Source organism: Argiope bruennichi, chromosome 6 (genome assembly GCF_947563725.1).
Source record: "Argiope bruennichi chromosome 6, qqArgBrue1.1, whole genome shotgun sequence".
In the NCBI taxonomy this organism is placed as follows: domain Eukaryota; kingdom Metazoa; phylum Arthropoda; class Arachnida; order Araneae; family Araneidae; genus Argiope; species Argiope bruennichi.
This window is the reverse complement of record NC_079156.1, coordinates 108,142,225-108,170,092: the sequence shown is the minus strand read 5'-3', so window position 1 is coordinate 108,170,092 and position 27,868 is coordinate 108,142,225. Positions and strand designations below refer to the sequence as shown.

The following is a 27,868-nucleotide window of genomic DNA, read 5'->3' as shown; positions in this document are numbered from 1 at the left end:
CCCTGTTACAAGAGAAAGCATAAGATTAAGAAATAATTGTTTATTCATTTTCTGAAGATATTCGAAGCCAAACTAAAATCATTCATTGATAAAAATAAAAGAATGCGACGATAAGGAGATCGCGTGAACTTTTTTGAGTGTCACACCTGTGAAGTATCACAACTTTTTCCACTCATAATGTAACTTTTATCACTTATCAATTCAATGGATAGCACATGGTTTTGCTTGTGATTAGCCGTTGCAGGTGAAAGTGAGACCCAAAACGTCATCAACTGATTGATTATAAATAGTGACTTGCCGCTGAATTGCGCTACAAAAAGTTTATTTTCTTCACATTTGACTTTTGAGTAGTTCAGTTACCTCTGAGAAAAAATGAATTTCTCAAGAATTTCATCGATTCTTCTTCTTGCATTTGCTGTTACGATTGATTGTCTTCCTAGGTATCTAGAGACACCGGAAAATGGAAACTTATGGGCTGTCCTTATTGCTGGATCGGACACTTGGGATAATTACCGTCATCAGGTATGTCTATTTACGAATTATTATTAATAATAATAATCACAAACTAACTATTCCAACCCACCGGAAGGCAAACGAAAAACTTGAATGACCAGACAACCACAACAGCAACACTGGTGGAAACTGTGGTTGAGTCCTAAGGGCCATCACCGGTCACGGTACAATCCTTCCCGAAGGAAGTACGTCCCGTCATCGAAGGGAGGTCGTGTACATTAGTATAGAGAAAGTATAGTAATCGTCAATTCTATACTTTCGTCAATAGAGACAGTTTGGGGAAAGTTAATCCCGCTTGTTATATTGATATGATGATCGGTATTTTACGACAATGAGCGTAACATTTTGCCGTTCAAATGTATTCGGCTCTGCTTTAGCCAAGAATCATTCGGATTTTTGCTAAGAAATTGAAGTTTAGATCTATAAGTGTCAAGCAAATTATTACGTTAATATCTAAATATTAATGAAAAAAATCAATAAAGTATAAATCTGAACCTGGGTATTATGTAGTCTTTGCTAAAATAATTACTCAGTTCATTTAAATAAATTACTTTTTTTAATTAAATTTACGATATGTATTTACAATTAATTTATGCTCAATGTCAAGAGGAAATTAGTTGATCTGATTTAGAAATTAATTTGAATATCGGTGTCAATGTTCTTTTCCTTTATCTGAGTGCATTTACTTTTCGTTCCAGTATTCTGAGGTTACCACTTTTCGACGATTTTATCTCATTAAGAGGGGAGACATGGAACGATGACCGTATTTCTTGAATACTTCGTCATTTTTTGACCTCGATTTCGTCTTATTAGATATTTTTTAGCTCAATTTTTTTCATATGTATGCGAGTGTTGTGTCGTTTCTTACCGTATTATTTTATTTTAATTCAAAATTGCTATATTGATTGCTTATATGGCTAATTCAAGTGGCAAAAATATGCCTTTTAAAACAAAATTTATAAGAAAAAATCATTAATTGTTATATTTTTAAAAAGTATTAAATTATATATATATTTAAAATATAATATTTTAAAGATGTTCTGTATTTTCGGTAATTCCTTAAACGAAAAGAAAATGTTTTAAAATCGAATAAACTCTTAATTATTCACCGTTGTTAATCTCAAAATATTGTCAGAAAATTTAATAACATATAAAACGAAGCCTTTTAACATTAAAAAAAAAAACATTATTATTTTGCAAAAACGTCAGCTGCCAAATTCTAAGAACATAAGTCTTCCATTTATTCGTCGTAGTTTAATGTTTATGTCCCTTGCAATAAATAATAATTGTTTTGAAATATTTTATTGTGAATTAGCATCTTTTTCTGACAGTATTACGATTTCCCTGCAGTGCTTACGTCTCATAAGTCTGAGAATAATCCGAGATTACTTTATTGTTAAATGTAAACATCTCCTTCTTTCATTTTCCCTATCACTCCTATTTTGACGAATTAAATCCATCCTAACGTTTTATGGTTTTAGAATCCATTGACAAAAAATAAATTAGAACTTTTTTGAAAATCTTGGCTTAATTCATTTATATTAACGTTTCTTTTTGAAGCTACAAGAAGTCTATTTCGAGAAGGATTTCGTAATTTTGATTCTTGGTTAGATAAAAATGTGAATCTTTTGAAAATTTAATTGCAAGAGCATTTAATATCTAGTTACAGAAGACATCTTGGAATAAGATTTAGAAGTGAGTTGGAAAAGATTTTATTCATTTTGAAATTGCAGTAAATGACTATAAACAAAAGAATTTGATTCATTTTGAGATTGCAGTAAATAACTTTAAATAAAGGAATTTGATTATTTTTAGATTGCAGTAAATGACTTTAAACAAAAGAATTTAATTCATTGCAGTAAATGACTTTAAATAAGGGAATCAGATTATTTTTAGATTGCAGTAAATGACTTTTAACAAAAGAATTTGATTCATTTTGAAATTGTAGTAAATGATTTTAAACAAAAGAATTTGATTCATTTTGAGATTGCAGTAAATAACTTTAAATAAAGGAATTTGATTCATTGCAGTAAATGACTTTAAATAAAGGAATCAGATTATTTTTAGATTGCAGTAAATGACTTTTAACAAAAGAATTTGATTCATTTTGAAATTGCAGTAAATGACTATAAACAAAAGAATTTGATTCATTTTGAGATTGCAGTAAATAACTTTAAATAAAGGAATTTGATTATTTTTAGATTGCAGTAAATGACTTTAAACAAAAGAATTTAATTCATTGCAGTAAATGACTTTAAATAAGGGAATCAGATTATTTTTAGATTGCAGTAAATGACTTTTAACAAAAGAATTTGATTCATTTTGAAATTGTAGTAAATGATTTTAAACAAAAGAATTTGATTCATTTTGAGATTGCAGTAAATAACTTTAAATAAAGGAATTTGATTCATTGCAGTAAATGACTTTAAATAAAGGAATCAGATTATTTTTAGATTGCAGTAAATGACTTTTAACAAAAGAATTTGATTCATTTTGAAATTGCAGTAAATGATTTTAAACAAAAGAATTTGATTCATTTTGAGATTGCAGTAAATAACTTTAAATAAAGGAATCAGATTATTTTTAGATTGCAGTAAATGACTTTAAACAAAAGAATTTAATTCATTGCAGTAAATGACTTTAAATAAGGGAATCAGATTATTTTTAGATTGCAGTAAATGACTTTTAACAAAAGAATTTGATTCATTTTGAAATTGTAGTAAATGATTTTAAACAAAAGAACTTGATTTATTTTAAGATTGTAGTAAATGACTTTAATAATAAATAAAAAGAATTTGATTATTTTAAGATTGCAGTAAAGGACTTTTAACAGAAGAATTTGATTCATTTTGAGCTTGCAGTAAATGACTTTAAACAAATGAATTTGACTCATACTCTCTCAAGTTAGGATATTTTAAAGGAAAGAAGCCACTTGATTATAGCATATGGGTTTGGATGTTTTACTTTTTTTTTACAAGAAGAATATTTGCCAATTGATGATAGGGTTTCAATGACTCTTGATTTGTTTAAAGAAGTTTCTAGACAGCTTCTAGAAGTAATGTCGTTGTGAACCGCACTCCTATTCGTGCACTATGATGCACTTGTCATGACATGAATAATTTTGAATTAATGGATTAGGCTATCATCTTGTAGTACAAATTCAACTTGGTTGAGCCTTCATAAATAATTATCTAAGCTCTCTTCTGCCTGATTTCTTTTTACTTGATTTCTGTTTAATTTGCCGGTTGAAGATATCATTTTCCAATGGTGCTTCTGTTGGTGTCCCATGAATAAAAATAAATCAGATATTAGCTCAGAAAGCATATGAATTTTTACTTTCATACTTTCTTTTGCTAACATATAACTTTTAAGTATGTGACTACGTTGGGAAGGTATTAAAAAAAACTTCCAAAAATAGTTATATTTTTCAATATTTGCATTAAAAAGATCGAAAAATATCTATGAAACCAAAATGTACCAATAAAGTGGCAAAAGTTTTAAAAAAATGAAAGAAAGGGCTTTTTTTTGCTATAAAGAGATATAAAATAAAAATCTTCTAGTTTAGAGGTTTATCAAATTGCTTCAAATTTTGCAGATACCTTAAGAAATATATTATCTAATTCCTGAACTAAAAAATAAACTGTATTTCTATCCATTCTTTGAGTATTGGTGTTCGGCTGATAAATAACACGAAATTTCCAGTTTTTTTTCTTTGTGAAGTACTAAATCAACTATAAAATATTCTGAAATGAATAGATTATTTATTCTCTAAACGGGTTCTACAGAACATACTAAGAAATTATTATACCAAATTTGAAAAAAATATGTATTAGATTTTAATTTATGTGGTTTTTCGCAAGAAAATTGTATCAGAAACTATAATTTGAGAAAATTGCATCTAAACGTGAAATAGCATTAAAACGAGTTTGAATGCAACTATAAAAATCAGCGTAACTTCCCAGAAATAGACTTAAAAAATTGACTTTTAATTTGACGCAAAATATTGACTTTTTATTGTAGTCATCTACCTTAATATATTGTGACCAAAAAGACAAAACTCTACGAACTAAATTTCAAAACTCAAATACATCAGGAATTCAATGAAAATTGCTGGACAGATTCCATCATAATAAAGAAACGTAGAATCATAACTATCCATCATAACATAGAAATAACAAATAAAATAAAAAAAAGAAGAGTTATAAAAATTCTTTATTTACAAAGAATATATTAACAGAAGCGTTGCCATTAGTGACAATTATTTTATATTTTTTAAAATATTATGTTTATTTTTAGGCTGATGTTTGTCATGCTTACCAGATTTTGAAAAAACACGGAATTCCTGACGAAAGGATAATTGTTTTCATGAAGGATGATATTGCCAATAATGAAGCGTATGTATACATTTATTCATATTCATAATTTATTTCTAAAGAATTCTCTTTATATATTCTACCCATTTTCTTGTTATGCACAAAAATCTCGAGAGAAATAATTTGAAACATTTTATAGGAATCCAACTCCCGGAATTATCATCAACCATCCTGAAGGAAACGATGTGTATAAAGGTGTTCCAAAAGATTACACAGGACTGGTAAGGAACATCAATTTATTTTAAGAAAAGATTTCTCAGATTGTGTAACATTTGCCAATAATGTTACATTACATTATTTTGGGAAAAGCGATTTCTACACAAACAATTTAAATAAATGGCTAAAATAAACAAAGATGTCAAGCATCTTAAAATATCTTTTAATTTTTATTATTTATATGCATATATTTTTTTTTCTGCATTTGGAGCTTTACATAAAATCATTTCTACAGCACCGGCCACTTAAGTTATATGCCAGTTAAGTTATATTACCACTCTAGGTGTATTGTAATTAAAATCTTTTTAAAATGTAATTTCCAGATGCTACATATTATGACATCTTTCTCCTAGGCCTTTTCCCTAACTTACAATTCAACAGTTAATCGCCTTGAACTCTTGATGAGGGATCATATATATTTTTGATGACGATATGATGATGATTCATATATTTTTGATGATGATGTTTCATATATTTTTGATGATGATGATATGATGATGCTTCATATATTTTTGATGATGATGATATGATGATGCTTCATATATTTTTGATGATGATATGATGATGATTCATATATTTTTGATGATGATATGATGATGATTCATATATTTTTGATGATGATATGATGATGATTCATATATTTTTGATGATGATATGATGATGATTCATATATTTTTGATGATGATATGAGGATATTTCACATTTTATGGTGGGAAGTATCATTATGGCCCATTTTGAAGATGGTATTATAATGACACATATATTTTTGATAATGGTACATATATTTTGAATTTAAAGAAACCAGTACTAAGTTTTAAAAGGTACAGAATCTATGTTTTAACACTATATATTGCATCGTGTAGCCGTTTAAACGCATGTTTTTATTTTCGTTTGGAATTTTTACATAACTGTTTTAAAGGGCTTCAATAAGTGGTGTTTGGAAATCCTTTTTAAATGCTTTTTTATAAACATTTGTAGAAAAGACGGATACATAGTAATAGTGGTACTGGAAATAGATTTAAACTGAAAGCTTGGGAAAATATCAAGACAGCTATTGTATAAATAATTCTAACATTAAAAAAAATATCAAAATATTTTTTCCATTATAAAAATATATTGCAAAATAATATTAAAAGGGACTTTTAATTTCAATGCAGAATTGCTATAATGTTTCTTATGTCGCCGCGATATTATTTAATTCATAATATAGCCATTGGCACTCACACAAATTTTATTTTTTAATTTCATGAAAAAAATACTTAAAATTTTTAAAAATAATTTTTCAGTATTATATGCAGCTATTCAAATCACGTTTTTTCCCTTTGCAAAAAGAAAAAAAAAGTCTTGCATTCTAGAGTTAAGACATGCTTATTGCATTGTTCGATATTACGAATCCAGAAACGTAGATTAAACATTTGTTAAACAAATTTAAAATTACATAATTTTTAGTATGTTTATTGAAATTGTATAGAGAAAAGAAAGAAGATTCATCAAAACACAATTATCTGCAGAATTTTTATAACATTTAGTTTTTAATGATTCTTAAACTTCCATTGACATAAAATGTCTACAAATGAAATAAATTTGAAAACAATGAATGAATTAATAATATTTTAATGAAATAATTTTGCGTATTGTGTTTTTTTTTTAGGCTGTGACTCCCAAAAATTTTATGGCTGTCCTCAGAGGTGACAAGAAGGCAGTGGCTAATTTTGGAAGTGGAAAAGTGCTGGAAAGGTTTGTTTTAAATATTCATTGAGAATTTATGTTTATCTTTGATATATTTGGTTTTTGGAATAGAAATGATGAAAAGTTTTTGGAATTTATATTGTTACAAACTTCCAACCTAAGCAATCCACAAATCTACTTGGTTGGAATATCGAGGGGAAAGATCCAATTAGTTCTGACTTTTGTACGAAAGCATCTGTAATTAGGTGTGATTCCGAACAAAATCCTATTAGTTCTGATTCTCATACAAAAGGAGTCTCTTGTTATCATGTACAAACATGATGTTGTTTTGGTTTGAGGTTTTCGAAGCCACAAAGTGCACGGGCCAAAAAATTGGTAATTTATTGCTTTTGAGTCATCATTTTTCTTTTTTACGGTTATTAAAAAACGATAGAGAAAATTGTCACATTTGGCGACTTATCACCAAATTGGCACGAATGTCCGCCACGTACACGATTCTCCTGTCTGCCCTATAAAGGACAGGGTCTTAAGAAGTTATCGCCCGAAGAAGCACAAAGCACAAAGAAGAAAATGAGAATGAACGCCAAACAACGAGAAGAGGTATCTCTCTTTATATATATATATATATATATATATATATATATATATATATATATATATATATATATATATATATATATATATATATATATATATATATATATATATATATATATATATATATATATATATATAATTAGCTGGCAAAAAAAAGTTTCTGGGCTCAAACGTTTTCAAAATGCAAAATGCAAAAAAAAAAAAAAAAAAAAAAAAAAAAGACGACAGTTGACGATTCCGCAATGCAATAATAACGTGATCCCTCCAAATCAGTTTAAACCGGTTTTTCGAATAAATAAATAAATTTTGGTCTTTAGAAAAAGGTTGTAGCTTGAGCGATTTTGAGATGAAAAAATACATTCATTTTCTAAATATCGCATGCGTAATCTACTAGTCACGTGGTTGTTTAAAAAATGTTAACACGTGCCTTGAGAAAAAAAAAAATGTTAGAACTGGATTGGTTTTGAGATGGTTAAGAAATACCCATCACTTTTCTAAATATAATGATTGCAAAATTTGAGTCATGAACACGATGTTTTTCTATCGGATCGATACCACGTGACTTAAAAAATACTATTCAGACATGATAAATTGAAATTCACGATAGCAGATTTCAATTATTTTGTTTTATTCTTTTATTATTAGTTTCTTAGTGGATTAATTTCCTTGAAAGCCACAATAGCATTACTGTGCAGTTCTAGTAAGAAATAATATTCAGTCGATGTTAAAATATCAAGAGCGATAACAAAGCAATCATAATGAATAATTTCGTAAGAAGATGTTTTGATTTTAAATATTCCTTCAAGATTACAAAAGAAATGAATAATTGTTTTTTCAGAGTTGAACCAAAATGTGAGAAACAATGTCAAAAAGATAATTTCAGATAAAGCAATGACAATGTGAAAATTGTCAATGGAGTTTATTACCCCAAAAATTCAAATGGTAAACCGGAAATTGAGTGTTTTCCTTTATATCCTCTATATCCATTAAAAAGCAATAATGAAAAAAATGTCAAATTTGTTTAACTGTTTAATAATTAAAATTCTAATTCGAACTTTTAGAAAAAGAAGAATTGCTTAAAGAATTGTACCTAAAAAAATAAAACTGAACTGATATAAACTAAAATGGTACGTCCAAAATTTATGAAGATATCACCGCTCATTGCTGAATGGCTTTAGATTTTTAACATTTGAGATTCCATTATTTTAAAGCAGAAGTGTTATTTTGGTTCAATTCGGTTAGCCAAATTATAAAAAAATATACTCAAAAATTGAATCACATGCTATATAGTTTAATGATTGAAATCGCCAAATTGGCGAATTTTTTTCTTGGCGCTTTTTGGTCGCCGTTAAAATCTACAAGTACCAGTTATGTTTTTATAAATTTTTTTTTGAAATGAAATATTCTTCATATTAAATGATAAAATAACTAAGTAAAATAATTATTTTTATTTTTTTGATTGCTGAATATAAATTACTTGAGATTACTGTCTTATAGTATTACTAAGTCAAATATTTTCATGGACTGTTACAGTTATTTCACTTATTCCCAAGCGTTTTAATCCAGTACTGTATCTAATCAGTAGTTCATTTAGTAAATTTCTAGATAATTTTACTCCTTTAGTTAATTGTTTCACTACATGCATGATGACTGAGCTTGTTGATAATCAAAATAGGCAATAGCAAATGTGTTCGAAAGAAAGTTAAATTTATCCTTTGAATAGTTGAAAAAAAAAAAGAGTTGCATCTTTGTATCTGTGACGAAATTCCGATAATGAAAGACTACTGAAGAATTCACATATTTCATCATCTAAAGGATTCTATAGCATTTATAATATTTAAGAAATTAAATTTTCTTTCAATATTGCTTTTGCATGTAATATTGAAACTGAAGCATTTTAAAGTTTTGGAGAAATTTTTTTTAGAAAATGGATAAAAATTATTTTGAAATTTCTTACCTTTTTTTAAAAAGAAAATGCGAGAATATTAGCAATAATAAAAAAGAAAAAATATGCTATTATGCTCAAATTTTACCGATGAAATTACGAATATTCAGATTAATATAATATTGCATAAAAATTGAATTTCATACAAAGGATTTTATTTTCTAGTGGTCCAACTGATCATGTGTTCGTATATTTTGCGGATCATGGAGCTCCAGGACTCATAGAATTCCCAGAAGGAGTAAGTGAAAAAGATATTTGCTTATTTTCACAGCCCTCGACTTTACTTAGAAATTTCAGATACGCCAAGATTGCCAAGTTTCATTATATGTAAGATAACAAGAATTCGCCAAACTCCATTATACTTACCAAGATGCCAAGAGGTTGCATTTCCGGGTTTTTTTATGATGTTTAGATGAGCTAAGATCGCCAGTACATTAGATGATAGCTCCCAGATTTCTCTAAGATGGTTGCATTTGGTTTTTTTGTCTCGCAATTTTCAGAAATCACTAAGCTTCATAATACATAAGATGTTAAATTTTTCTCAAAATGATTGGCGATATTTTACATTTATTATCGATTTATTCGTGGAAACCGTAAAAATAAGCATGTGCCAAGAATTATTTTCTTCCCATTAATTACTTCAAATTAATTAATTATATTTTCAATTGAAAATTTATTTATCTTTTACATCTTGTACTTCTAAAAAAACAACATTTTGTGTTTGAAATAAATTGTTAAAACAAATAATTTAAACTTTTCTTTTGATTTTAAGATTTATTTTGGTAAAAAACAATATTTAATTAAAAAAAATTAAAGGGCATTTAAACAACTAATTTCTAACATTCATAAGCTTTTAGGAATATTTCATCCATCTTTATATTGTTTTTAAAATTTAAGAGGAATTTAAAAATTCATGGAAGCTATGTTTTATTTTATTTGCTATGATATCATATTTCTTCATTTATCCAAATGCAAGAGAAAGAAGGTAATACAAAATGAAATTGGCGCAGTGTGTTTTATATTGTATCACTCTTGCACGAATTAAACCGTATAGAGAATATTTCGTCATCTTTTCCTTTTCTTTTTCAGGAACTCTCAGCAAAAGATTTAAATAAGACAATAAATTACATGCACGAGAAGAATATGTATGGCAAAGTAAGAATTCTTTCTTTTACATTTTTATAAAATTTAATGATAATTAATAAACGGAATATTTAACTGGGAATTCATAATCCAATGAACTGCATGACGCTTAGACCAGTAATATATATTTACACAGAAAGTAATTTAGCCAACAATCCTTCTTAGTCAATTAATTAATCCTTTCTTATCTTAAAAGTGCGAATATAATAGAACATCATTTTCAAATTTTATTATTATTATCGTTATTTAATTCTTATTATATAATATTTAAATTAATGTTATGACCAGCAATTTTTAAATGTTTCCAAATCTGATTGCAAAAAAATTTACAAAATCAAGACAAACAGAGTTCTTTTAAACAGTAGCTTTTAAAGTGGAATTTCAGTCAGTTTTCTCCATTAGCATAAAATTAAACGCTGACTTCTTATTTCTCATTATTGACTATCTGACATATAATATTATTATTAAAATTCATTTAAACCATTTATATATCAGTAATAGTTAGGTAATTGTAATTATTACCATAAATCAGGGTTAGCTGGATTCACTTTTTCTAGATTTTCTATGCATTTCCTTTTAAGATTAATAAAGCATATACTGGCCCTGTTATCCGATTTTCCCTTTATCATAACAGTTTTATGGTAGTTGTTACAATATAATCATATTTAATAATTCATAAAAAATAATTATTATTGGATTAAAATAGCCCTTAGATTAGGTTACTTGAATTTCCTAATGCACTATAAATCTTTGTTGGGTTCAAGTAAAACATGAAATGCAGGGAGGCACGTTGCAGGACGTTACTCCAATGAACTCTGGTGATATCTCATAAAACAACGAGAATTGAACCAAAACATGCTACCTTACGGACAAACTAAGAATTACGTTCATTACTTCACCAAACCAGTGCCAGGAACGGATTTAGTCATTTTATCATTTTGGATACAAGTAAGCCAAACGATAAAATTAAATTCTGGGGTTCAAATAATACTATCTTTCGGCATAGTGGATGAATTTAAAATGTATTAAATTTGCTTAAGTTCTTAAAGAATAGTATATGTAGTATTTAAAGCGTTTGGAACTTTTTGTACTATAAAAAATAGAATTTTTAATTTTAATCTCACATAAAAGAGGTATATATACTATGCATAAGATGAAAAAAAGTCGAAATCTCTAGAAATTGAATTTTAAAATTGCAAAGAATAGGAATGCTCATGTGATAAAAATGCACAGTTTTTGTTCACTTTCCTCAAAACTTAAAAAAAAAATTAATTTAAATATATAAAAATAAAATTCTTTAGACGCAAAAAAAATGAAATTATCTACTATAATATTTATAAATAACATAAAACTTACTTTTATTTAAATTAAAATAAATAAAAAAAATGAAAAATAAATAAATAAATTTTTGAGATGATATAATGAAAATTGTAGTGATTTTTTTTTCTGATCTTTCAAAGTTATATAATATTCACTATTTTTTTTTTAAATTTTTATTTCAAATATATTTAATTGCAAATACATTCATTAGAATTTTAAAACATTTCCTGACATATTACGATACTTTTGATTTTATTCTGAATTGTATTTGTTACATGTAAAGATTTATTATTATGGACTTGATCATACTATAACTTATTCTGATTTGTTGCGAAAGAACACATTTTCAAAGAAGTAGCTACTCCTTTATAATGAAACATCACATTTTCCTTTATGCATTATTATTTACATAAGAGAAATTCTTTTTTTTGAAAACAATCTTTTTTATTTACAACTCAAATATCTGCAATTCTCCACAGAAACGACGAAATTGCCGTAAAATCGCCTCGGTGTAATGTGCTTTAAGGCCAACTGTTTATCAGAGCAATTCTATTGATTTCCATTATCCGCTGAAATATGTTCTCTATTTCATTGCAGAAACATTAATGTTTAAACATTAATTACATCTGCGATATTGTTGAACATTAATGCTATTAAAACGTCAAAGTTATTGAAGTACAGTTTATAAACGATTTTACAGCAATTTCAAATTCGAGAGTTTAATCTAACTCTTGAGAAAATAAAATAATGCTGGAAAAATATAAATAATTTCATAATAAATTTACCAAAAAAAATCTTTTTAATTTGCATATAAATCGATAAACTTTTATATATACGGTTGAAATCACCTTTTACTACTTTCAGATGGTAATATACATAGAGGCTTGTGAATCTGGATCAATGTTCGAAGGAATATTATCACCGAATATAAAGGGTATTTAAATTCTATTTTTGATAATCTTATAAAGTGAAATATGTTTTGACTAAAATTAAGCTTAAGTCAGGATTTTTGAAAATATGTCCATATGAAATGCACTATAACACGTTAAAGTTTACTATAAACTATAAGATTTAAGAAAATAAAAGTATAAATTCTGACTTATACAGAAATTAAAATGACCTTTGCCATTTCATACTTCAGTCTGATAGCAAGTACGATTCCTGTTCGTAATGTTAAAAAGAAACCGTCATTTTGTCATTTAATATTTATGTTCATTTTGCTTTCCTTTGATAAAGTTTTTATGGTTCATTCTGCTTCTGTTTGCATGAGAATTATTTATTGGGTGATTATAAAAAAAACTATCCCTATATATGAGACAGTGACTATCATACTGTTCATATGAACTGAATAAAACTTTGGTTCAAAATATTTTGAGATATGCGCTCAAGAATCATATGAAAAACCACAGTTCAATAGTTACAGTTACAGTGATTATATTTTAAAATGGCAACACCAACTTTTTTTATTGTTCTCCATAGCAAAAAACAATAAATAGCGTTGTAATGGTATAGGAACACGAAAATCACGAGCACTTGAGAGACTAAGAAGGAATGAGAAAACAACTAATAACAGATTTGAAGCAACAGAAAATGAAATATTTTAGAGAAAACAACTAATAACAGCAGAGAAGCAACAGAAAATGAAATATTTTATTTTATGAATATTTTAAATGAAAATGAAATATTTTATTTCATTTCACAAATTTTCTGCTTGACCTACTTCAACCACGATGACATTTTTCATGCGGCAGATGGTGCCTAGAACCAAAGCACGTACCATATCGAAAGGAATCTCTTTTCTTCTAAGCCTATCTACGCTGGTGATTTTCGTGCTACATGTACCTTCCTGCGTTATTTATTATTTTTTTCTATAGATAACACATTCCAATAAAAAAAAGTTGATTCTGCCATATGAAAATTTTGAAATTTTTTCACTACAACCGTAATTGTTAGAGTTTAACTTTGTTTTTCATATGATTCTTGAGCGCATATCTCAAAATACTTTGAACCAAAATTTTATTCCGTTACTGTGGAAGCTATGATAGTTACGATCTCATAGATGTGGTCCCATTTTCATAATCACCCAGTATTTCATCTTCATTAGCATTATTAGAAAAAGTCTGATATTTATTTAGAATTTGAAATATACTTAGTTCATTTTTTTAGAATTATTTTTTCGATTATCTTTCAATTTTTTGTTAGTTTTGTAATTTATATATCATTATGTTGATTAATGTTGTTAGTGTAACCATTAAAACAATATGGCAATCAAGCCCACAGAGGAATAGGTGAATACTTTGAAATTTTCATAGTATGTACTTTTAACAATTTAGGATTGTCAGGTTGAACGCCTTCTTTCAACAATATTGCCTACAGCTGAACAACAGCTTAAAGCTGAACTTCAATATTTTTATTAAAAAAAAATTTAACATATTTTAAGTGAACTGCATTATATATAAAGTATTATATATAATTGACTCACACATCCTCATTAATTGCTAATGTATGTCTTGATGACGTATGCTATTACGTTTGTTGTATGACTCTGCCATGCCATTAAAATTCTCTCTCGTTGAAAACCACTAAAACAACAGCAATTTTACTAATATGTTTTTTTGATTTGGTTTCTTTGTGCGTCTATTGGTTTGTCTGTTCGGTATACACTTTGTAATCGATTTTAGACTAACTTCCCGATGAGCTTGAGAATTTAAAGTTTTAAATATAACTCAGAACTGGATAATAATGCAATATTAACTTGCTTTCTTCTTTTATTTTGTCATCGAGTGTCTCAGCTGGAAATTAGCTTAAAATTCATTGCATAATTTTACACAAAGATGACTATAAACCAAAAAATAATTATCTAAATAATCTTTTTAACTGCATCACATTTTTTAAATGGAATAAAAGGCACAAAATAATTTTGGCCTCAAACGGTTTTATAACCCCATAAAGGTTATCCTGAAAATTTGTGACAGTAAATTTTTAAAATGCACAGTTACAAATCTGTCAGCCTCAAATAGATTTATGACGTGAAAGAGTTTATCCTGAAAATTTGTGATTGTAAATTTTTAAAATGCACAATCACAAATCTGTCAGCCTCAAATAGATTTATGACCCGAAAGAGTTTATCCTGAAAATTTGTGATTGTAAATTTTTAAAATGCACAATCACAAATCTGTCAGCCTCAAATAGATTTATGACCTGAAAGAGTTTATCCTGAAAATTTGTGATTGTAAATTTTTAAAATGCACAATCACAAATCTGTCAGCCTCAAATAGATTTATGACCTGAAAGAGTTTATCCTGAAAATTTGTGATTGTAAATTTTTAAAATGCACAATCACAAATCTGTCAGCCTTAAATAGATTTATGACCTGAAAGAGTTTATCCTGAAAATTTGTGACTGTAAAGTTTTAAAATGCCAATCACAAATCTTCAGCTCCATAGTTATCCTGAAAATTTGTGGTTGCAAATTTTTAAAATGTACAATCACACATTTTCAGGACAATTTGTATGGAGCTAGGAGGGATTATTTGATACTTTTAAATCCTTTTTAAAAATGTGGTGTAAATTTTTTTATTTAAAAAAATTGTTTCTGTTATTCTGACTGCTGTTCATATGCAAAATGTCACTTCTAACTGCATTTTGGAATATTCATACATTTTCCCCTAAAATGTGATCAAGTGTGAGCACCGAGATTTAACTTCATAGTTGAGAAAAATCTTATTTTTGCCAAGCATGATTGTTACATTTCGCATATTTCCTGCATACCTTTGCAACAAACCAAAAAATATCCGGAAGTAATCTTAAAATAAACCCTAAAAACTAAATTACAATGAGAATTTTTTTATTTTTTATTGTTTATTAATAGTTGAATATTTGAGAAATTTTTTAATATTTTTATTTATATTGCAAAATAGTTTATGCAACGACTGCTTCCAATCCAACCGAACCTTCCACCGCCTGCTATTACGACGAAAAAAGAGAAACATACCTTGGAGATTCTTACAGTGTACATTGGATGGAGGATTCTGACAAGGTATTCTAATTACAGTTTCTATGCTTTTTATTATTTCTCACATACAGTTGAATATTTTTATACTACTTCCTGTTGTTGTTGTTGTTTCTTATGGCACTTGCCATGGACAAGCCCGCTGTTCGAAGACAGCGATTTTAAGCTGGTGGGGGAAGAGTCTCTTGTTTTAATAGTAGCGCCAACTAGTGCCAAGAGTACGACTTTGCTACTCACGCATCACTCATTCGCTTGCACAGCCCCTTTTTACAGGGGGGCACATTCACACGTCTCACAGATAGCACAACGGAAGAACAACCATGCCCAAACCGGGACTCGAATCCAGGACGCCCAGATCATGGGGAAGACGCGCTACCCCTATGCCAGGACGCCGGCATACTACTTCCTAAAAATAGTAAATCATTATGGAATCCTGCCTTAAATCATGTTTAAAGTCATAGCAAACATCATCATCACCCTCATGATTCTAAATGAAACGTCTTTCCCTTATTCCATCCCTTATTATTTTGCATTATATTGGTCGTCAGAATACTTGCATGTATTGCTGTAGTGTTCTGATTTTCAACCATTTTCGTGTAAAGTTAACTTTTATATCATACTAACTATTAATTAATACTTTTCTGTTCGTTTATGGTGAACTCCTATCAGATGGGTCAAATTAAATGATACACCAACCTGAATGTAAAGCTTGAAGAGAAAAATTTTAGAAACTATTTTAAACAATTGTGACAAGATTAGTGTTTTAAATGATGAATTGCAATTTACATTTTTTTTCTGCTTGCAATAAGAGTTGGATGGTAAATGTTATTACGAATCTGTAATGTTGCTTAACAGCAGAGTTAGTTCCATCGTAGGAAAGATAGTTTTACAGACAGCTCTATTGGATGTTGATAGAATGCCGGATCAATGACCCCCAGGCTTGACGGCAAATCAGAGGATATTAGAATCTTCACGAATTTTGGCAATTGGACTATTAGGAGGTGAATGATGTTTGATTCTTCAGAACCTTCTTTGCCTTGCACCAGAAGTTATAAAAGGCCGTCTGTCCAAGCCGTAGTCAGTTGTAAAATGAGTCATATAGTTAGTCATCGACGAGTAGTTGGATTAGTCCAGTGAAGCGCAAGAGTTGAGTGGAGCTCAAGCGATTAGTGGATTGAGCAGTGCGCCGAGTCTTGGAGACAAATATTGAAGCAGCATTGAGTCTTATGTAGAGTAGGCAGTCGTATAATAGTGAGATGGCAGTTCGGTACATCTAAAGGGAAGAAACATTGGAGAATAGCAGGCGTTAGTGAGCTGAGACTTTAGTGAAAAACTACGCGGATTCCTTCTTCCTGCTGAGTTCTGCCTCGCCGCTTTGTGTGCTGTTATGGTTGCTTACTACCGATTAGCACCTTGGGTTAGGCTGCTACGTATAGCTAGGGCACGTCTTGTCTGTGTATTTGTTGTCGGTGTATTCGTGTCTTTATGTTAATAAAAGTCGTTATTTGTTTATTGAGGTCTGTTGATTTTGTCACCATATACCCACTACTGACTAATACGTTCGAGTTTTAATGGAATTTCTTTCTAGAACAATATTATAACAAATGAAATAGCTTACAAATACAAAATAAAATTGAGATGATTGTTGCTCAATCCTTGATTACAGCTTTAAAGTTAATTTCATTTCAAAAGCGATATATGAAGTTTTATTAAATTACCTAAATTAATTCTGGCAGCTTAAAATTGGCAGCGTGAAATAACGAAATCGGAAAATATAAGCTTGATAGTGAAAGTGACATCCAGCTTCCGACTATATATGTAGATAAGTCATTAATAAACTTTTCCTCGCCTATAATTCGTATTAATACTTCTTTGATATATTCTTTTTTTATAAATAGCAGGGTGCATCATTGGTAAATATGATTCTTTGAGATATTCTTCATACAACAAAATAAATCAAACACGTGTTTTGAAGAATTGTGGATTCATCGAAGAGGGTGGCCCATCTAACTGAACTTATTTATTACTATTTTAATTTTATATTGACTGATAATATTATTAATTTTATTAAAACGTATTCTTAGGGATAGTTTTAATATCTTTAATAAATCAATTTTTTCATGGATATCTAAATTTGCCTTTAAATATAAATTTGTTTATATAAATCAAATTTTTCATGTATTTCTAAATTTACCTGTAAATATAAATTTGTTAATATATAAATTTCTGGGCAGTTTCTCAAGAGTTTGGTACTGGAATTTGCTTCTATAGTATTTTTTTTGTGCACTTTTACTAAAAATACGTTTTTATGTTGTTTTTTAGGAAGTGTTGACAAAAGAAACACTTCAACAGCAGTATGAGATTGTTAAAAGAGAAACACAAGAAAGTAGTGCGCAAGAAGTGAAACAGTATGGAGATCTGGTAAATCATTTTAACATTTTCACTAAAATTTACTAAAATTACACTTACATATAGAAAAAAAATTCATTTTTTAAGTCTGTGTCGGGATGCATATATACTAAATTATAAATTTTTAAACAATGATCAGGATTCAGTTTGGATGTAAACAAAAGAATATAAGGATCATGAAATATTTAAAGACTCATTTTTTAGCCTTTTAACATATCTGTTGAAAATTAACTAAGAAATATAATTAAGGATTACAAATAAGAAAATAATTAGGGAAAATAAACTAAATAAATCTGATAAATATAACAAAAGAAATCGTTATTCTTTTACATACAATCTTTCTTTATCTCAATCCCAATGGAGATAATTTTATTCAAATATTTTGTTTAATACCCTATATGTGATACATTCCTATTAGGAAACACTTAAAGTATAATTATAATTCCAAGAGAAAATTGTTGGAAAATTACAATTTCTGTAACTCGGAAAATCTATAGCTTTGTAGGCTATGTTGCTTTGCAAATTGTCGGGAAATTCCCAGCTCTGTAAGTTGAAAAGCTAGAGTTTTGCAAAATATTTTTTTTAATTGTTGGAAAATTCCAATCTCTGTAACTTGGAAAATCTATAGCTTTCTTTAGGCTATTTTGTCTTGCAAATTGTTGGGAAATTCCAAGCTCTGTAACGCGAAAAGCTATAACTTTGTAGGATATTTGGTTTTGCAGATTGTTAGAATATTCCCAAATCTCTAACTCGGAACGTTATAGCTTTGTGAGATATTTTGCTTTGCGAATTGTTGGAAAATTCAATGTTATACGACTCGAAAAGCTAAATAGCTTTGTAGGATATATTTTTGAGTATAAATTATTATTTACAATAAAATATATGTGCATTTTATAAGAAATTTATCTAAACCTGTGCTCATTCTTTATAGTAAAATGATTACTATTATTTTACTATCAAAATGATATATTTATTTTACTTTTTTGTTTTCGAAATTTGCAAAGACAGAATATTGTGATCGTTCAAATATTCGATCTTTAAACTATGACGAATCTCTATATTTCAGACATTACTGAGCCAGAAAAACACATATTTGGAATTATGTTTCACGAATGCGATAATTCAAAAGTGCATTAAAATCGAGAAGTGAAATTTTTTATCTAATTTCATAGCATATATCAAAATTTTGATGCAATCTGTCTGGCTGTCAGTCCGAATGCATATAATTATGATAACTGAAAAATATAATGAGCTATATAAATGAAACCAATTATTGAAACAGATTTCAGTTGTAAATCTGTATTACATTTCAAATATAAATCATTTTATATATATATTTGTAATGCAGATCTGCCGGATTTTCTTAATACATCTGTGGAAGAGATTGCCATTTGTTGGCCTATGTATTCGCGTGTATGTTATGCCATAATTCCCAAAAGAAAGACCTACATAAATGAATTTTGGTGTGCTGTTCTTGTAGGCAAAGTTGTAGATCTCTGTCCATTTCTGAATCCAATAGTTGAAAGCAAGGTTTAAAAATTTACATTCGATTTTGTTCAATATTGTTACGAAATTTCCGGGTTCGTTTGGATAGTGAAAGTGATATGGTGTGGAGAACGCTCAATCAGCAGGCGGCAGTAGAAAAAAAAATACGACGTTTATTTACACGAAGACAAGATAGCACAAAGACGACGAGTACACAGACGACAACTATGTATAGCTGAGACGAACACAGTAGACGACAGTAGCACACTTCAGTAGATAGACAGAATCCAGCAGGAGAGGGGTTACTGGGAGCTTCGCCCTACCGTCTCTCCAACGGCTGAACTTCTCGCTTTAGCTGCCGACTCGCTACTTCTCATACGACTTTACTTACACCACCTTTTTCGCAGCTTGAGAGTGCCTGTCTTTTATATTTGCCGGGGGCGGGTCTAGAAACTTCCAGAACAATCAGGACGTCTCTGGGTGTATCTCGGTTCCTACTGGATGGATTGTGAAACTTCTCGAACTTTCCAGTATGATCCATTTTGTCGCTAAAGTCGCCAAATTCATCACCAAGTCGACAAATGGTCGCCAAGTTAGTCGCCAAGCTCTGACTTCATTGACGCTCAGCACGCACAGGACAGATCGTACATCCTGTCTTTCTTACGATGACACTTGTCGTACTGGGAAGCAAAATTACAGGTTTGTAACAATATATTACGAAGCATAAACTATGTCATATTGCATCACTATGCATGGAAATCTGTTTAGTTTAGTTTAGTTATATTAACGTCCCGTTGTAAAGCAACACTAGGACTATTTTGGGACGGACCTCGTAATTTTGAACCGCGGTCAGATGACGAGGACGACACCTGAGCTGGCACCCTTCTCTCCACACCACACCATACCAGCGGGAGGACGTTTGGCATGACGGATTTTGCGTGCAACAGACCCCCTTACACGACGGTTCTTCGGGTCTAGAACCTGAAACTTTACGTCTCACAAGCCGAGACCTTACCACCAGGCCACCGCGGCCCTGCATGGAAATCTGAGGGGAGCGTTCGAATTTGAGGACTGATATGACTTCGAGGATTTACCACATCACTTCATACGCTGCCTAAAGTCCTTTATATATTCAGGGGATATAGAGGAGGATAGAATCATAACATAGAAAATAAGGTGCTATATTGTTTAAGTATACTAGGAAGTAGGAAGGAGAAAGCTTCGTCTTGATAAAATTAACAACTGTATATAAAATTAATATGCTTCCATGCATTATATTGATAAAATTACAAAACGTTTATATGAATCATAATGCTTATTTCAATCGAAACAATGTGAAGAATATGAGATACTAAAGATTATCATCTGTTGCAATTCTGGCAATACATTCTGTATTTTCTTGTTACAGACTATTGCTCAGTTTCACGTGAGTGAGTTCCAAGGCAGAAAAGATTCCGAAGCAACCACTTTACCAAAAGTTGAGGTAAGTCTTAAGAAATATATTGAAAACCGTCAACTAAGTATATTTTGGATGTATATAGAGTCACAAATATTGATTATCTATTTCAAAAAAAGTGCTTCCATTCAGAAGTTATTCGCATCATCCGGCCATAGTTCAAAATTATATGGACCAAATAGATTTCGCATTGCTTTAAAATGGGATATAGGCAAAACTGAGATAAAAAAAAACAATTTCAATCAATCAATCAAATTTTACAAGTTTTGCAAAAAATAGCATCTGGGTGTCAGTAATAAAAAAAAACCCAACTTTTCATTTAACTTACTAAACATTTCAATGTTACTTATGTGTTGGGATTGAACTTGAGAATTATCATTAGTCAAATAAATAATCTCATTTAATAAGAGCTAATAAGAATTGAAAGATGCGAGTTTTTATTTGTTTACTGAAAATAATGTTATATTGAGGTTACCTTTAGTCTCGAAATGTTTTATCATTAACTTCTAAATACAAACATTCACCTTAGATTTTCGCATTAGATTTTTGGCAAACCACTGAAACGGTTTTAATCAACTGACGAAAATTTTGAAACTAAAAAGAATGTTATAACGAGTTTTCCTTTGAAATTGCATTTAAATGTTTTAACGCTAACTTCAACGACGGAAACGCTCACAGATTTTCACATGAGATACTTGAAAGCACTCTAACAATATTTTAATCATCTCTCGAATGTTTTAAATTTCTTGCGAAAAATTTCGAAGATTTTTTTCCCATTAATTTAAAAACACTATTCGAAAAATTATCATACGTATAATACGAAAAAAAAAATTCTAAAGTCCCATAAAAGTAGATTAAAACCCAATACAGGTAATATAGTCGACCACTTTCAGTTCATTAGAAATGACATAATATATTGGATTCTCAAAATCAATCATTTAATACGAACAGCATAATAAACAGTTTTTATAAACAAAGTTTATATTTATGTAAATGCTCATACTGACATATGAGTTTTAACAAGTGGCATTTTGTATTTATGCAGATGTTCATGCTGGCATATAAGTTTTAACAATTTGAATTTTTTATTTATGCAAATGTTCATGCTGGCATATAAGTTTTAACAATTGGAATGTTGTATTTATGCAAATGTTCATGCTGGCATATAAGTTTTAACAATTGCAATTTTGTATTTATGTAAATGTTCATGCTGGCATATAAGTTTTAACAATTGGAATTTTGTATTTATGCAAATGTTCATTCTGGTATATAAGTTTTAACAATTGAAATTATGTATTTATTTAAATGTTCATGCTAGCAGATACGTTTTAACAATTGGAATGTTGTATTTATACAAATGTTCATGCTGGCATATAAGTTTTAACAATTGGAATGTTGTATTTATGCAAATGTTCATTCTGGCATAAAAGTTTTAACAATTGGAATGTTGTATTTATGCAAATGTTCATTCTGGTATATAAGTTTTAACAATTGAAATTATGTATTTATTTAAATGTTCATGCTAGCAGATACGTTTTAACAATTGGAATGTTGTATTTATACAAATGTTCATGCTGGCATATAAGTTTTAACAATTGGAATGTTGTATTTATGCAAATGTTCATTCTGGCATAAAAGTTTTAACAATTGGAATGTTGTATTTATGCAAATGTTCATTCTGGCATAAAAGTTTTAAAAATTGGAATTTTGTATTTTTGCAAATGTTCATGATGGCATATAAGTTTTACCAATTGGAATGTTGTATTTATGTAACTGTTTATACTAGCATATGAGTTTAACCAATTTGAATTTTCTTCTATTGTAGAAGGATGCAATTCGAAGTCGGGATGCCCCCATAGAAATACTGAAGAGGAAATATCTCAAGTCGAATTCGGAAGAAGAACAATCAAAATTGAAGAGAAAACTGCAGAAAATGATGGACGTAAGTATGCAACATGTTACATAGAATGGAATATCTCCTTTAGCAAGATCGCAGTTATCAACAGATGTTAATTTTTGTCATGAAAATTAATTTTTCTACTTTGGTGTCTTTTGCATTCAAGTGAACCGAGCTTTTCAAGTACAGCCAACTTTGATTTTCAAAGATGGTGAAGGATTACAAATTTTAGCATTCATTTGGAAAGTCACTTGCCTTCATTTGTTTACATTGCATCACCATTTTACTTGTTACCCGTTAGAGATTTCAAATATGAGGATTTCGAATTCTTTTTATTTAATGAAATATTTTGTACGAACTCAGCGCAGATGGTCATGAATTGTTTGATATTTAAAGCAATTTATTATCCAATAATCGTTTCATAGTTTTATAAATAATTACCCTATTAAATCCAAGAAATTGTAAATGTTAAAACATTTTATTTGCGGAAAATCTTCGACCGAAAAACTCTGATTATTATTCTTTTGGTTTCATTCTTTAAAACAATTCTAACGTTTTGCTTTCAATAAATAAAATCGTCTGCTCTTATAGAAAAAAGTTTTAAATTGCAGAAATAGAGAGAGAAATTATTGTATCAAAAGTTTAAAATGAATACTCCCTTTTGAGAGTTACAGTATTTATAGTTGACCCGATGTATATAGTAAGCCATAACTATATTCAATTCCATAGTTATAACAAGTTATTAATTTGATTTTACAAATTATTGTGAGCATTCTAACTTTACTATTTCTGTTATTAACTAGGTTTATTTATAATGTACTGATATTTGGGAAATAAATCTGTTATTTCTCCTTCTTTAACAAATAAATATAAAACTTAGTAATCTTAAAGAAGTGATGCTTGTTCAAAATCAGATCCTTGTGCGAATTATAAAGACTCAAAGAGAATTTTATGGAGAATTATTATGATTTCTTTTTTTCAGAATCGGTTGTTTATGCAGCAGAGAGTAGCGGAAATTGTTGCAGATATTTTTCACGACCAGAATGAGGTGAAAGATGTCCTAGAGAATCGCTACAGACTCACAAATTTCGATTGCTACGATACAATCAGAGCCCAATTCAACGAAGAGTGTTTCCGCTTATCAAAGGTGCATTATTATATTTTTTTTGAAATATTTATCTATTTGTAAAATAGTTCTTTAGCGTTAATTGGGATATATATATATATATATATATATATATATATATATATATATATATATATATATATATATATATATATAATATAATATAATATAAGTATATTTTGAATGGTATTTTAAAAACTGATTTTCAACTTTTATGTCTTTAATTTAAGATTTATTATAGGAAGTAATTTAAATTCTTAGAATAATTTTTGTGCAAATTCTTAACTAGATGGCGCCACTTGTGCAGAGACAAATTTTAATTTAGCTAATTGTTTCACTTACTGTCGAATTCTAAAATATAAAATTAATATATTCTCATCCTAAATTAATAAGGGTACAACATTTCTAAACTCTAGTCTATTGGAAAGTGATAAAAACGTTCATTACAAAACTCAAATGCTATCAACTACAGCGTATCAAGTTAAATAAGAGAAGAAGAGAATAAGAAATCTCCAAGTCAATTCCTTGATCTTTTGTTAAATTTATTTCCTTGACATTTGGTGAATGCTCTTGGCATTGTTAGATTTAGTAATTTATATCGATAGTGTCTATCGTAAATTCCAAAAGTTTTGTCTTATATTGATAAAATGAACTCTCTTGCAAGGTTTAAATTTCTTTGTTAGATCTACCGTTAGAAATTTTTTCTTCATTGTATAATAAATAGATGATTTCAAAATGATAAATTCCTTAAAGCGGCTAAATTACTAAAATCTTAATATTCTTTGCAATCTATTGGTTTCCTCATTTCTGTTTTCTTAATGGCACCCATGTGTAGGAATATGCGATGATGTTTAATTGTTATGAAATTAATATCTATATTCTGCCTAGTAGAAATGCATTATAAGACTTTAGTTCTATCTCTTGATAATTCGTGAAAGATTCAGTACTTTTTATGCAACTTGTCAAATCATCGAATAGTCTAATCTAATCTTGATGTTTTCTTTAAAGTTGAACAATATCACCTCAATTTCAAATATTTGTAACCGTTTTTTTTTTCAAAAATTTCTTCGATTACACCTGTTTAAATCTTTTAATAGAAATTATCTATACCTACGATTAGAAATTATCAATACTGAAAAGAATGATACAAAACTGAAAGAGTTCATTTAAATAGCGTAATCGTATTATTTTTTGCAATAATATTAAAAATTGGTGAAAATATTTCAGAAATTAATATTAGAAACTGAACACAGTAATTTTTTTGATTTTTTTCTATTGATTTCTAAATTTTAAAAATACCCGGATAATCTAAGATATTTTATTCAATACCAAGCAAATTTGGAAGTTACTTTTATAATCGGGAGAAGAAATCGAAAACCTGGACTTTTCTTTGTTAATCGGAGATTTTTTATCACTTTATGAGCTCGGAATGTTGAATTTAGTTCACTATGGTCCGCTCAGATTATTAGCTCATTATGTTTAGCTCAGAATGTCAGTATAATATGGTTACCTCAGAATATCAATTTACTATAATCAGTTCAGAATATCAGTCCCTTAAGATTAGTTCAAATTTTCAGCCCACTACGGAGAGATCAGAATATAGGTCACTATGGTCAAGTCATGACAGTGAACTCAGAATAGTGAACTATGGTTAATTCAGAATATTTGCTCATTTTAGTTAGCTTAGAATGTTAGCTCACTATCGTTAGCTCAGAATGTACGAGTTCACTAAAGTTAGCCCAAGTTATCAGCTAATTGTGGTTAGCTATAAATATCAGCTCATTATGGTCAACTTTGAATATAAGATTATTATGCTTAGCTCAGAGTATAAGATCACTATGGTTAGATCAGAACATAGCTCAACATGACCAACTTTGAATATAAGATTATTATGCTTAGCTCAGAGTATAAGATCACTATGGTTAGATCAGAACATAGCTCATCATGACCAACTTTGAATATAAGATTATTATGCTTAGCTCAGAGTATAAGATCACTATGGTTAGATCAGAACATAGCTCATCATGACCAACTTTGAATATAAGATTATTATGCTTAGCTCAGAGTATAAGATCACTATGGTTAGATCAGAACATAGCTCATCATGACCAACTTTGAATATAAGATTATTATGCTTAGCTCAGAGTATAAGATCACTATGGTTAGATCAGAACATAGCTCATCATGACCAACTTTGAATATAAGATTATTATGCTTAGCTCAGAGTATAAGATCACTATGGTTAGATCAGAACATAGCTCATCATGACCAACTTTGAATATAAGATTATTATGCTTAGCTCAGAGTATAAGATCACTATGGTTAGATCAGAACATAGCTCATCATGACCAACTTTGAATATAAGATTATTATGCTTAGCTCAGAGTATAAGATCACTATGGTTAGATCAGAACATAGCTCATCATGACCAACTTTGAATATAAGATTATTATGCTTAGCTCAGAGTATAAGATCACTATGGTTAGATCAGAACATAGCTCATCATGACCAACTTTGAATATAAGATTATTATGCTTAGCTCAGAGTATAAGATCACTATGGTTAGATCAGAACATAGCTCATCATGACCAACTTTGAATATAAGATTATTATGCTTAGCTCAGAGTATAAGATCACTATGGTTAGATCAGAACATAGCTCATCATGACCAACTTTGAATATAAGATTATTATGCTTAGCTCAGAGTATAAGATCACTATGGTTAGATCAGAACATAGCTCATCATGACCAACTTTGAATATAAGATTATTATGCTTAGCTCAGAGTATAAGATCACTATGGTTAGATCAGAACATAGCTCATCATGACCAACTTTGAATATAAGATTATTATGCTTAGCTCAGAGTATAAGATCACTATGGTTAGATCAGAACATCAGCTCATTATGGTCAGCTCAAAATATCAGCTCACTATGGCAGCTGAGAATATTGAAATATCGAAAATGTTTAAAAGCCATGATATAATATTTAGAAAAATATTAAGATATTTATATTGCATTACGATTGTATACATGCATATTTTGTTCAGTAACAATGAAATCTGATAATGAAATATCTTATTTTACAGAATGCATTTGCTCTGGACTTCATGTATGTTCTCGTTAATCTGTGTGAAAAGGGAGTGTCGCCTCACAGCGCGATCGCAGCGATGGAGAAAGTGTGCGTTCACCCTCCCATTTATGGCATTCACTAAATATGTGTTCGTCATGCATCATTAGAGCTACGAAGAAGATAGAAACCAAGTTAGAATACTCGCCAAACCATGTTGACTTAACATTTTCATGTTAACTTATATTAAGATCACACATACTCCGGTGATTTTTTTATGTGTTATTTATTTATTTTATGTTTTGTATTTTTATGTACGTTTTTCAATAAAATTTTTTTAAAAAAATTAGTTTATGAAATATTTTTATTATTGGTGATTTTATAAATTACGACTAAAAGTAATATACTTCGCGAATGATGAAAATGAATTCGCCAAAAACATAAATACTAAGTACCGCTTTACACGTTAATTTCAATTGCTAAGAGAGTATTAGCACTTTTTACATTTACCATCTTTTAAAACATTTCTCCTTTGACATTTTGGAATGAAAAACTTTGATTGGATTAATTTTTTATTTATATCACTTACAACATTTGGTCTTTAATTATTAATGCATGAA

At 29.0% G+C, this 27,868-nt stretch overlaps 1 protein-coding gene across 1 annotated transcript; it reads left to right on the top strand.

The window, feature by feature from the left end:
• Positions 1 to 299: 299 nt before the first annotated feature.
• On the top strand, positions 300 to 27,566 carry LOC129972186 (legumain-like). Its single transcript, XM_056086216.1, has 13 exons — positions 300 to 522; positions 4,810 to 4,907; positions 5,026 to 5,107; positions 6,754 to 6,839; positions 9,499 to 9,571; positions 10,423 to 10,488; positions 12,661 to 12,730; positions 15,716 to 15,834; positions 18,130 to 18,228; positions 21,110 to 21,184; positions 22,983 to 23,099; positions 24,037 to 24,201; positions 27,268 to 27,566. Exons 1-13 carry the CDS (start codon positions 373 to 375, stop codon positions 27,391 to 27,393), a joined length of 1,326 nt encoding a protein of 441 aa, XP_055942191.1. The 5' UTR covers positions 300 to 372; the 3' UTR covers positions 27,394 to 27,566.
• The last annotated feature ends 302 nt before the right edge of the window (positions 27,567 to 27,868 follow it).

Excerpts from the sequence above, each read along its gene's own strand:
- LOC129972186 (XM_056086216.1), top strand. The coding sequence starts at position 373 with ATGAATTTCTCAAGAATTTCATCGATTCTTCTTCTTGCATTTGCTGTT. Across the intron at positions 10,489-12,660 it reads AGAAGAATATGTATGGCAAA|ATGGTAATATACATAGAGGC; the intron begins GTAAGAATTCTT and ends TACTACTTTCAG. Across the intron at positions 23,100-24,036 it reads AACTGCAGAAAATGATGGAC|AATCGGTTGTTTATGCAGCA; the intron begins GTAAGTATGCAA and ends TCTTTTTTTCAG.